Source organism: Rhopalosiphum padi, chromosome 2 (assembly GCF_020882245.1).
Source record: "Rhopalosiphum padi isolate XX-2018 chromosome 2, ASM2088224v1, whole genome shotgun sequence".
Classification (NCBI taxonomy): domain Eukaryota; kingdom Metazoa; phylum Arthropoda; class Insecta; order Hemiptera; family Aphididae; genus Rhopalosiphum; species Rhopalosiphum padi.
In genome coordinates, this window is record NC_083598.1 from 31,180,083 (window position 1) to 31,193,354 (window position 13,272).

General features: G+C 30.6%; 1 protein-coding gene across 1 annotated transcript in view; it reads left to right on the forward strand.

The window, feature by feature from the left end:
- Positions 1-13,272, forward strand: part of LOC132920423 (ras-related and estrogen-regulated growth inhibitor-like) — a 76,077-nt gene that overhangs the window by 23,712 nt on the left and 39,093 nt on the right. Inside the window, exon 4 of the mRNA XM_060982816.1 lies at positions 12,612-12,688. Coding sequence (XP_060838799.1) covers positions 12,612-12,688 — 77 coding nt within the window. The remainder of the gene's footprint in view (positions 1-12,611; positions 12,689-13,272) is intronic.

A 13,272-nucleotide genomic window follows, 5' to 3' on the forward strand; every position in this document is an offset into this window, starting at 1 on the left:
ACTGGCGTTACTGCACCGAGACGGCGGTGGCGGTATTTTACTACTTGCACTATACGCACCTGCCACCTGCAACAGCAATCTGTTTATGTATGTTTGGACATTTATTGTTTATAATAACATAATATTAGTAATAATAATAAAAATATTAAAAACGTCTGCAGTTAGAAGAGACGATTTCCTAGTAACCATACTATATATTATACATACAATATATACATATTATATACCTGTGTATTAAAATTGAAAACGAAATTTAGTGTTCTATTATCTAATATGACTTTATATATTATAATAATAATATATGAGCACAAACAGTTCATCAGCGTTCAAACTATTATAAAAAACAACATATTTTAATAGTCGAGTGTAGGTACTACTATTATATTCCCTTCTTGCGTGGTCCATTATAATAATATGCCACCGTTAACCGACCCACGTATATGATATACCTATCTTTAATATTATTATAGATAATATATTATTGTTGTGTACGTCATATTATTTAATATATATTGTTCGACCGTTGTAAATATCGTACGTCTTCTGTTCACCGCAGTATAGTTGTTACAATATATTATTACCGGTGGCGATCTCGTGCCACAGCCGCGCCGCCGCGGGTAATTCGGTATAAACGAGCAATCAAAAAAAAAAAAAGGGTCAAACCTCGCCCTATTATAATATGTTGTATAAAGATGATGATATTCCTATGGTTAATGAAGATATTTAGAACACCCGCTAAGTAAATATGTATAATGTATATAGTGACGCGGGTTTGTAATGCTATTATTATTATCATTATTTTTAATTAATAAACTATTGACTAATTAAAAAAAAAAAAAAAATAATAAATAACAAATGATTAATGCTCGGTATAAATGGAACTATCCGTTATTTTATAGGAGGCCTCCTACGTAGAATGTTACAGGCAAACATTATTGACGTATCCAAGGGGGGGAGGTTGGACCAGTATCCGTAAGAACTTTTGATCTCCCAATTTCAATGTAACAACCCGGTCTAATTTTCTACCTGAAACCATCCTTAAAGTTGAAAATTGAAATAGTTTTACTTTTCCAAAAGGTGATAACAACGAACACAAATAAAAAAAACTTATCATTGTTATACCAAATACATTTATCACTTTGCTCATAAAGTGAAAATCTAAAAATATTTTCACATAATTAAAATTAGTCTGAAAAATAAAATAAATAAATAATGCATATTAAATAATATAATAAATTGCTTTAAAAAAAAAATCAAGTAGAAAAAAATCTACAGGTGCGGCCCACTGGATCATAATTCTATAACATGTCTACATAACAAGCCGATAACATACTCTCTAATATTAAATATAACATATATTTAATTTTATTCTCAACGTAAAATTGTCCATGTTATGCGTTAATAAGGCATAGATAACACATGTAGGTATCATGTCCTCTTAATAAATTAGTAATTAAAAGCGTAATACCTATATAGAGCCTTTCGTATATATTATCAGACATCAGTGTTATAATAAATATTTTTAGCATTTTTTATTTGAGTAAGTATCTATAATTAATAATTTAATAAAACATTATTTTTATATACTATACCTACTAAATTATTCAAGTATAATCTACTAAATAAGTTATCATTTATTAAATAAATATGGTATAACTTTTTATTTTTATGTTTACTTATAAAAGTATCAAGTGTTCTGTTAGTTATTATGTCAAATTAAAGGTACCAGTTTTTAGAGACTAAATAAAAAAAAGTAATTATTGAGTATTTGGATTAATAAATTCTTGATTACACCACTGAAAGTTATCATCAAATTATTTATCAATAGGTATTCAATTTCATTTAACATGATACTTAAGAAGAAAGCCCAATGTGACGGCCTTAGTATGTACAAATTATAAACTATAAGTTAATATTTCAAGCAGCATATTTACGTTTTAAAGGGTGCAAGTGGTTTTTCTATATTGTAAATTGATATTTTATTCTTGGTCGTCGTTGTATTGATTTCAAAATTATTTCTCTAGTTTACGACTTTTATACTTTGGCCGTATTAAAAAAAAAAAAAAAAAACAAAATTAAATATATAGGCAACTTCTCATATAATACAATTGAAAATAAAATGTAATTTAGTACAAATGTGAACTGGTACAAATTTTGTTTTTCACCACCAATAACTTAAACATTTATTTTATTTTACATATAAATATTTTTAATTGATTAATTAAATGTTTGATATGAATTATAACATTCATACAAATATATTAGAAGTTAAATATATCCAGTGATTCGGTGATTTTATACTGCAATAATATTAATTCGTATACGATTTTTAACCTATATTCAACCTCAGAAGTACCTCAGACACAGAAAACTAATAGTTAGTATTTAGTTTTTTGTGTTTTAAATAATTATTAAATTGTTATGTACTTTAAAAATTATTTTTAATTTGGTTTAATTACCATAGGTTGTAGTCAATATAAAGGGTATATATAAATATTTTTATTTATATCTATCTAAGTAATATATTGTTTTAGTTTTTACGATGTTTTAGAAGTGCACGATATTAAAAACGTTTACCTACCTAACGGCTAACGTATTTCTATTGTTTGACGTTTGTTATAGAAACAAATTAAATAATCGTTTTCAACACGCATTTTTAAATTATTTAATAATAATGCAATTAATGTATCATGGTTCATCAATTAATTTCATAGATTAACTAAAACGTGTTGCATATATTTAATTTTTAATTTTTATATTTTACTTATATCTTATTAATTATATAGGTACTCTTATTATTTGTTTCTTATATGGTGTATGTACGTGACATTAACGCTATTCATAGAGTTCTGATGAACTGTTTTACGGTATTGAAATTTATCAGAAAAAAAAGAGTTATATGATGTAGGGCTTTCACTTTGTTTTATGGACTTTTACATAAGTCAGTTTCTTAGAGTAATTAACCACTGTATACCATATAACACATCAATAAGCCCATAAAATACATATTGTCGGCAACAAACAGGCTTATCAGCTCGATGTTTTAATGATTAAAATAACGAAGTATAATTATTACACTCTCACGGCCTTTCTAAAATATTTAAGCAAATTTATTTGAGATCACAACATAATAATGTCGTTGTTAGGACACATTTAGCATCTGATGTTGGTAAACTATGTGTGTGTCTCCGAATACCAAAGGTTCATAAATCTAATTTGTCCCGCGCACTGCTTTATGGCGCTAACTGTAGTAAGATTTTTTACACACCATTAAAGCCATTCCAAATGATCCAAATACCTCTAGACTGTTCGAAATAAATAGATTCTAATAATAACACATAACATGTTTATTAAGGCACTTCAGATGGACCTCCGCGATGTGTCCCATTGGGTGCCTGCAGTTCTGGATTTTTATGATTCTATGATTTTGGAGTAACTAATTATTTTCTATATACCTATACATACATACAGTCACCCTAGCCCCTGATGCAGCTATATGCTGACGATGATGATGTGTACTCAGAATGAAGAGTATATTGTATATAATTATTGTTATAACACAATTTACCTCCGTCATTACCGTCCATAACGTTTTTATACTTGTCAATTCATTAGTAGAGAACGATTTGTCTTTTAAATATTGTAAATTACTTGGTCTGAAGAACAAATTGCAAGTGGGCGCATTTATAAAATGAAATTAGGAGCAGTTAGGCGAAGTGACAAACTTTGAGAGACGACAATTAATTAAAACTGAAATGGGGTTTATATAATATGTTCTTATGTCTTACAAGTTACACATATATATAACTATAAAATTAAAAATAAGCTTTATTAAATTAATAATAGTAGCACATTTTACAAGAAATTTTAAACATTTATATTTATGATGAAATATTATGCAGTTAGTATTGTATTAATTTTAGCTCAGCAAAATATATATTAAAAGTGTATTATTATATAATTTTGTTATTTGTAAAGAGGTTGGAAGATTTCTAATTTTGAATGCACTATAGTAAAAATGCTTAAATAAACTATTCAATAATGAGTAAGAAATGTATACATTTTTTCAATAGTTTCATAATAAAGAACCATTTTAATACAATGGAATAGTAGGTACTTAAAAATAATATAATATAATATGTTTTTACGGGTATAAAGTAAAATTTATAAAAATAATTAAAATATTCTGTTTATAACAGAACGAATGCTGTATACTATATTGCATCATTATGATCAATTCATTTGATATATTATATTATACTCGTTCACATATACGTATTATATATTGTATGAAAATATAAAAATAAATTTCTCGAAATGAAAATGATTAATGTTAGTGAGAAATACGTTATTTATTATATTTTATAACGTATTTATTAAAGCTAGTAGTTTTTTAAAATGTACAATCGGCTCAATTCCTGAGTTTGTTAAAATAGATTATGAAATAGTATGCAAAAAAACAATATAATTTAGATATAGTCCTTTATAACAATAAATGTTTTATTCTAAGTTGTACATTTACTTTTATCGACATTCGAATAACCATAACTATAACGACATTGTACATAATGCACTGCAGGTACGTGATATATTATTATTTCTGAATTTCTGATCAGTATTGTTGTCGATGTACATATTATATGTATTATAATTTCTCGCATAGATAGTATAAATTGCATGGTGACTTATCGTTTAAAACGAAAATATAATAAATCATAATAACAGCACTCTGTATACTTTTTAGTTTCTATCGTGATTTCTTAGAACTTGAACTACACGTACAACTAGTGTTTAAAACGATATATTACATTGTTTTACGACATTCCGGCGTGATCGATGATTTACGCGTTTCGTATACTCTACTATAGCGGTAGTTAGACATATTCAAAGGTGGGTAAGTTAATGATAAAAAAATCACTTGAGTAAGTACTAAGTTGATTTAAATTAACGTTAAGAATGTTCTGCTATTTAATAAATAATATATTTAACTCTAAAAGTTAATATTATGTTTATGTATTTTTATATTCATAATTCATATATTTTTTTAAATATAATAAATTATCATTTTTTTAAGTGTTTCTTACTATTCCTTGTTATTATACTCACAATTAGTTATGACTTATGACCACAGTTATAGTTATTAATGGACATGATTTAATTTAATGTCATATTTTTAAAATTAATTGGGAAAAGCTAACCTTAAAATGGATACTTAAATTAGTTAATAGATCGAATCAATTCGAAAATGCGCTAACTATTTAAGTTTAAAAGTGTAAAAACCGTTTAAAATGTACGTTATATAATAATTAATAAATATTATATAAGTTATAACAATGTACGTATGTATAACTCGCGTAGATACGAGATGCGTGCCTTACTTGAGTAGCAATACGTACCTACGGAAATATAATACTCGTGTAGGTTTATTATAATAATATTATATACTATTGGTATAATATAAAATACACGGTAACGATTATCCGATTAATTAAACTATACGACCGTGTTCGGCTGGCCCCGACCTAACACCCTGTCATCAGCTCGAGGGAAAACGAGACTCGTTGAAGAATGAATAAGATACCGCGTGGGGTTCTGTTCGCCGGTCGCGAGATCGTTCCGCAACAGGTATATCCACCATAGCAACAAGTGTATACCCGATACAACAGGTACACTATTACGATATATTATATTAATATTATGTATCTAGCCGGTTCATCTCCAATTATGAAATGCGCCGCCGTGTAATATATTTGTACGATTTTGCGTGCGCAATAAAAAAAAACCCACGGATATCACGGGGATGATACGGAAGATTTAGGCTCAAAAGCTGCCGCAATCGATAGATTTTAGATTATTATTATCATCATTATAGTAATTCGTCATGGATGGTATTATATTTTCCATCGCATGCGGACGATTCATTTTTCTCCCATGTACATAACATAATATTACTATAACAGTCCACGCAACCGGACCGCCCTCATGTCCATTTTGGATTGCAATTACGAAAACACTGTGCAACCAAATCATCAAAGTGAAATGTAATATTATGCTCAGTGCTGGAGAGATTCCAGAATCTATATAGCACATTAAGTTCCAGGATCTGAATTGTTCACTGTCTTTCCGAGAAAAATGTAAAATTTTAAGCAATTTTAAAACACTAAAATGTGTATATAATAATATATGGTTGATAATGACTGAAAATCTTTAAAAAAAAATAAGCTTATCATTTGAAAGTTAAAATTTATTTTTTTAAATTTTTATCAATCATCAAAATGGCTTACGTGAACCATATTATATTGTACTCCGCGGCTATTTAATCGCATCGTCGTGCGTTACTCAATCCTCGCGCATTGACCGCATAACTTGAGGTAGGATTTCCCGTGGGCACGCCAGGAATCTCAGTGACACTATATTACCATTATTATTGTGCGTTGTATATACGTATATTAAATTGTACGGTGCGCGTCGCGTATAAACTTGGACGCGTTCCCGAAATGTGTGAAATTGCCGCCACCGCCTCCCCGTTTTCGCGGCGCAGACAAATTTATCGCACTTTCCGCCTGCCGCCGTCGCGGTCAACGGCCACACGTATTCTCTCTCGGCAGTATTATATAAATACAACGGAATATGTACTGAAATTTAGTGACCGATCAATGCGTATATGTAGCAATCGCGTGAAACAAATTTGTATGCAAATATTATCTAATTTATCTTCGTATATTATGATACGCATACGTATAAAATCTTATATGAGATCCAATAATAATAAAAAATGTTCTACAATAATGTTCTACAAATAATGTTCTACAATAATATTCTACAACCGAACAAAACTCAAGTATAGGTACATTTTTAAGATCATCTATAAATTGTAACGATATACTGTGATCATACGAAGTTTGAATGAACTAAAAATTATGTTCCAATAAAATCTAACAAGTCTTATTGCCTATTGATATGTCGTAGCCACTAGTGAAATCGATCTTTTCATGAAAAGATGACCATTTCATAAAATGGAAACAGATTTTTTACACTTCGTGAAATTCGAAAATATTTCACGAAATGGTCACTCCAATTTAACATTGTGTAATTTTTTTCACAACGTGGTCGTTCACTTTGTGTATCTACTGAATACGTTGTGGTAAATCAGTTATAAGTAGTTCAAGGGATCCCTACACGAGAATAATACCTATAAAGTTTCAGAGCATTTTTTTTTATAATTTATTGAAATCTAGGTAATATTTTCATTTATTTTCATAATTCATTTACATTCGTAAAAGAAATTATATTGTATAATAATCACGACTTTTCCTAGCAAGAATATTCATTTAACAGACTATCAAAACAACGTTATAGGTACTATAAAAATTATGATATTGAATTACGATAATATAATTATTTCTGTTCTCGAACTATTCGAACTCGAATTTTAATCTTATCTAAATTTTTAAACTTTGTTGAATTTTTAAAAACCTAATCATAAAAAATTTAAAAATATGTATAATATTATTAAAAACATGTAACGCATAAACTGTAGCTTAGAATAGTGTTAAGTTCGAGAGCCTCTAACTATATTATTTGCTTGCTTCCACCATTTAGGTATAGTCGAACATTTCATGCGATTAGCTAGCAAGGTTAAATAACAAATAATATACATATCAAATAATTATTAGCGTTTTGTCTACTATAAAATTATACACTGTAAATAAGCACAACGAACTCCGCTGCATATTTACATTTCAATAATATTGAATGTAAGCTCTATGTCCCCGACTGGCGGCCACCACTGAATTGCGAAACAGAATTAACTCCATATAGTCCATATGTTTTTGCTGTGTGTGTTATTGGATTTGTACTTCTAATTCTCTCGTTTGTACTTAACCCCTTTTTAAGTTATTCAACTTTCAATATGGCAGAAGGGCTGGGGTTTTCACAATGGAAATCCAAAATTAAACTTCTGCCATTCGCTCGTGATGGTTTGTAGTAGTATTGTTATTCACGTTTTAGACGTCATCACTTTTTAAGTGCTTAACGAATCCCGGACTTATTTTTCAACATTTATCTATAAAGTATCAACGGCACGTTGGTACATAAATAGATTCGGAACAACAAAATATAAAATAACATTATATTACACCAATTATTATTATTATTGTAGTCGAAGTGAACGCATTGTTGCGTAATACTTAAAATGTGTAGAAATTTATATTTTTTTCTTTTATCAAATTATTATACGTTCTACATTTTTATTTTCACGTTCGAATAAAAGTAACATAGTTAAATATAAAATATAATGTAATGTATTATAATATAATATTACTATTATTGACTATTATGCATTAATATTAATATAATATGCAATAGAAGAAAATATATTATGCGTATACCCACGCTCGGTGTTGTTCGATTCGAATTGAAAACGTTGACACGAACTCAATAAAAGGTCAGTAAGTATCTAAGTTTAAATACATGCCGATGATCGATATTATTGTGATTTAGTAATAATTAATTCATAATTTTTACGATTTCACGGAAAGGACATCTGACGCAGTTCTGATTAACAATATCATATTTTTTTAAACACGCATTTGGGTGAAATATTGTATGATATGGATACGATTTCTCAATGTCCTTCGTCGCGTCGTACACGTGAAGTGTGTGTATTTTTACCGATACGTATACATTGTATTATATTGTTAAGTCATTTTCTTCTAAACACTAAATTGAAAAAAAATAAATTAAACTTTAACTGCACTTTCGAACGCGTGTTTATAGTCTAGTGTAAAATAGCCAATAACCTGTAGAAGTGTGCAGAGTGCAGACGACAAATAACAGAATCCGTATAATTTCCATCTAAAGTTTATCGACTCTGTTTTGTATTTACTGCGAGTCTGCGACCAAAATAATGCGTGTTTATTTTATTATTACTGTTAAAGCGACGCAGCCACTGATATCTGCACGATTGGTTGTTTGTATTTGCGTGGGAATTTAGCAACCAATCGCGTGATTACGTTAATATAGTTTAATACTTTAAAAACCGGTGCAACAATATGTACTTTACCGTCGAAACGATGCACTATTTATAATCCCTACGCCTAACGGTCTACGACCTACTAATACCAATAATATCAATAATAAATAATAATAATGCTACCGTATAATAGTGTTATTATTGTTATTACTATTTAATACCCTTATGCAGTCTGTCGATGAGATAATAATAATTATAAGTGTAATAAATGGTAATAATATTATCGTCAACAACTACGAGTAAACACACACTTAAACACAGCTATAGATGTTTAGATAATCTGCGCGACGATCTGGTTGAGGTTAGTAAACGGTGGCGGCATTAACATCGAGTCACAATAACGACATAGCTCTGCAGCGATGTGTACATAATATGTAACCTATATGTTACTTCTAAGTTCTAAGGCTCTAACCATACGTACATTATATTTTACTATGTACAATAATAATAATAGTAATAATGATGATAATAATAAAAACTTTGTCCGCGCGGTCTATATACATACTGTTTTTATCGACCGCGGTCACGTAAAATTAAAACTGATGGCGCTTTGGTGCGGCCGCACACTATAATAATATTACAATAAACACATAATATTACATATTATATAGATACCTAGTATGCAGCGTGTACCTATATCCTGAGATTTCCATCCGTGACACGTAACGTGTTCATTTGCGGGCCAGAGTCGATCTGATAAACATACGCTGTGTTATGTGTATAGTATAATAATAATAATAATAATAATAATATTATGTATACCTACATCTCATCGTGACCACCTTCACGGGAGATACTCGTCACCATCGCCGCCACCGCCGCTTGAGCATCCTATATTGTACGTGGTCTCGTCTAACCCTATTAAAAAAAAAAAGAAATAATAATAATGAAAAAACGTTTTACGGTAATACTGCCGCGGAGAGGAGAAAAAAATAATCATAGAAACGGCCAGACCTACTATTATAATATTACGTATTTTTCTTCCCTCGTTTTGTTATAAATATAAAAATACCCATGTACGATAACATTATATAGATACCGCCGCCGCGGTGACTCGACTCGTGACGCGAAAAATTCGTGTCCTTCGGCCCGTTACCGCACTATACGCGGTTGCTGCCCCGCTGCTGGTGGTCACACACGCGCTACCGAGATACGTCACGCGTGTTTAACAATAAATCTCAATCAAATGCACTTTTCGTTTTCCCCGTGTTTTTTTTTTTTTTCTGTTGTTGTTTATAGGTACTCCACGTCTCCGCGATAACTATACGGTATAATAATATTGTTATGTATTGGTATACAATAATACGGTTTGTCGGTTTTTCCTCGGGACCTTTGACCTGCCGCCGATTTACGGTTTTTGCGGTAGTCGCGGCGCGAGGCCGCGTGGGCTACGACCTATGCACGCGCGCAAGTTCAACAAACATCACAACATAGCGATATCGGGTGTATAGGCCACCACCGCTACACCTGGCCCGTTTATTATTTCATTTCGTACGTAAATAATATTGTTTAGTTACTATACGCCGCGGCGTGGTGCGCGTTATTTATGATTTATGATTCAATATTATATTATGTATAAATAGGCGTACGGAATTCCGTCGGAGGGAAGAGTCAAAGTCCGCCCACTCGATTAATTGAAAACGAGAGAAAAATAAAACGTCTCGTCGCCGGCGATGTTTTTATAAATGATTTGTACGCGACATAAAAAGTTGTGGCGAGCGCTTCCTTTCGCCGTTTCCTATAATACGTACGCATATCTATGTAAATATTATGAACACCATCGACCGCCGTCGCCGAAATCAAATTTTTCTTTTCCTTCTTTGCTCGTTTGTTTTGACGGCCGCCTTTCGTTATTAAATTATTATTATAACGCGAGCCCGTGGCCGTGGGCGGCGGATATAACGTGCATGGTTCACCCGCGCGATTCTGCTAGTTAGTCGGCGGCGCGCAGATGGACGACCGCCGACGCCGCCATCGACTGTGGTGTGCAACACCCGTCTCATCGTCGCGTACACAATAATAATAAAAATATACGTCTGTTATTACACGACCGCATAATACGAGTTCGTATATACCATTATTTATATACATCGATGGTATTAAATTTTGTATATTTACGGTCAGGACACCTTCGTCGACATAGTAAATAAGACGTATAGTCGCTTCTTTGAATATATTTTCTCCTCGTCGATTCTGATGATATATAATTTATATAATTTATATATGTATATATATTTATTTCCTTTGAGATTAAAACAATATGGTTTTATAGTAGTTACTAGTTTGTGATTTAACTTGTTACTACGATAAAACCGTGAGAGAAATGAGAGCTTTTTATTATGCCTTTGGGTTGGGTAAAAATTATATACACCTTCATTATACATAAATATTTTTTTTTTTTACTGGAAAATCGGACTGATTTATTATATTTTTTTTATTTAGCCATTGATTAAATTGGTTTATTCGCGAGTTTGGCTAATTATACTTCTATGCAGTTAATGGCCACATAAAGTATCTTTGCAGTTATTAATATTATATTACGATTACGTATAAGGTTTTTCACGGTGTATCAACCTGCAGACGTATGAATTCACGTGGTTTTTATTATAATAAAGCAACATAAAATATAATTTTAAATGTCGTGAAAAATACAAATTTCAGCATACTATTTAAAGGTATAATAATCAATTCGAATAAGTATTTAAGGATACCATAAAGTTTCAAGGTCTAATTTTTAAGTGAGGAAAATGCAATTTTTACAATGAGTTTTTGCTTCTGATAATATACAATTTGTTATTCCAAACAAATAAACAATATACATATACAATAGTCTTTCATATGTAGTAACAAATATGTAATATTGTTCACTCGTTCTATAAAAATGAAAATATTATAATAATACATAATTTTGCTTTTTAATCACGTTGGCCCTGAACTCTTTATAGGTGTACAATCTTTTAATAAAATATTTTGGTAAAAATTAAATTTGAATATCTAAGCACTAGCTGCTCTCCCTAATCATTCTAATATACCTATCTTAAAAAGTGGTATTTTAAACATGGTAAATTTAATTAAATTTATCGTTGAGTATATAATATTATAATATGTAACTTGCACGTAGCATGTTATACACTATTGTTCATGTAATGATTACGAACACTATATAATATTATAATAAAGACTTTTTGAATTACTTTTAAAAGTAAAGTCGTATGAAATATATTATGCCTATATGATTTTTTATAAACAATACGTGATCAATTCTAAAACGTGTAAGTCCCTGTCACGGAAGAATAATATACATAAATGTTTGGACTAGGTATTGATTTATAATATGAACTCTATCTGAAGTGTTATTGGTAGATTTATAAATGCCTAAGTGTTGTCTGTCTGTATGCTGTATCGCCTGTATCCTATATAAATATATATATATATATATATATGTACCTGTACCCAAGTATAGGTATGTACGAACTACGAAGTACATTTTCTGATTTAAAAATAGATAACATTTATCACGCCGTTTGCATAATGCACTTTTAATTAATCCTTTTTTGTTTTGTTTTGTTACGTATAGACTTGTTGTACAGACACGACGTGACGTTCGATAGCGTTCTTACAGAAGTGGAAATACTCGACACATGCAAATATTCGGTAAGTACTGCAAGCATACATTATTATATATAGTTAAAGTACTGTACCTCCTGCGCACAGCACAATAGTCGTGTGCGCGTTTGAAAGATAAAAAGAAAGAAAAAAAGAAAGAAATAGAGATACGTGATCTGGACAACAATGCGACTTCTATTCCGCGTGCAGCTCGCGCACAACGTCGGCGAATCATCGTCTCCCGAGTCATCTTATTCTTGCGCAACACAACAACGTGTCCGTCTCCTACTATTACCTACCACTATAACAATTTACAACTACAACTTTTAGTACTACCACTATAGGTATACCACTACCCATGACACTATATTATATTTATTATATTATGTACCATAAATACTCGTCCGTGTAATACAATAACCGATTATAACGTAACGTCACGTTTCGGTTTGAAAACAATTTTCAAACGGTGTTCGTATTATATGTATTATGTATAATTAAATCGGACTCGAAAGAGTTATTGTTATTGTCGTGTCGGTCGTGTAGGCACAAAATATATACGCGACCAATGGAATAGGTACCTACATAATGTAGTATATAATGGCTCGATCCTAATATGATGCATCTAAGAC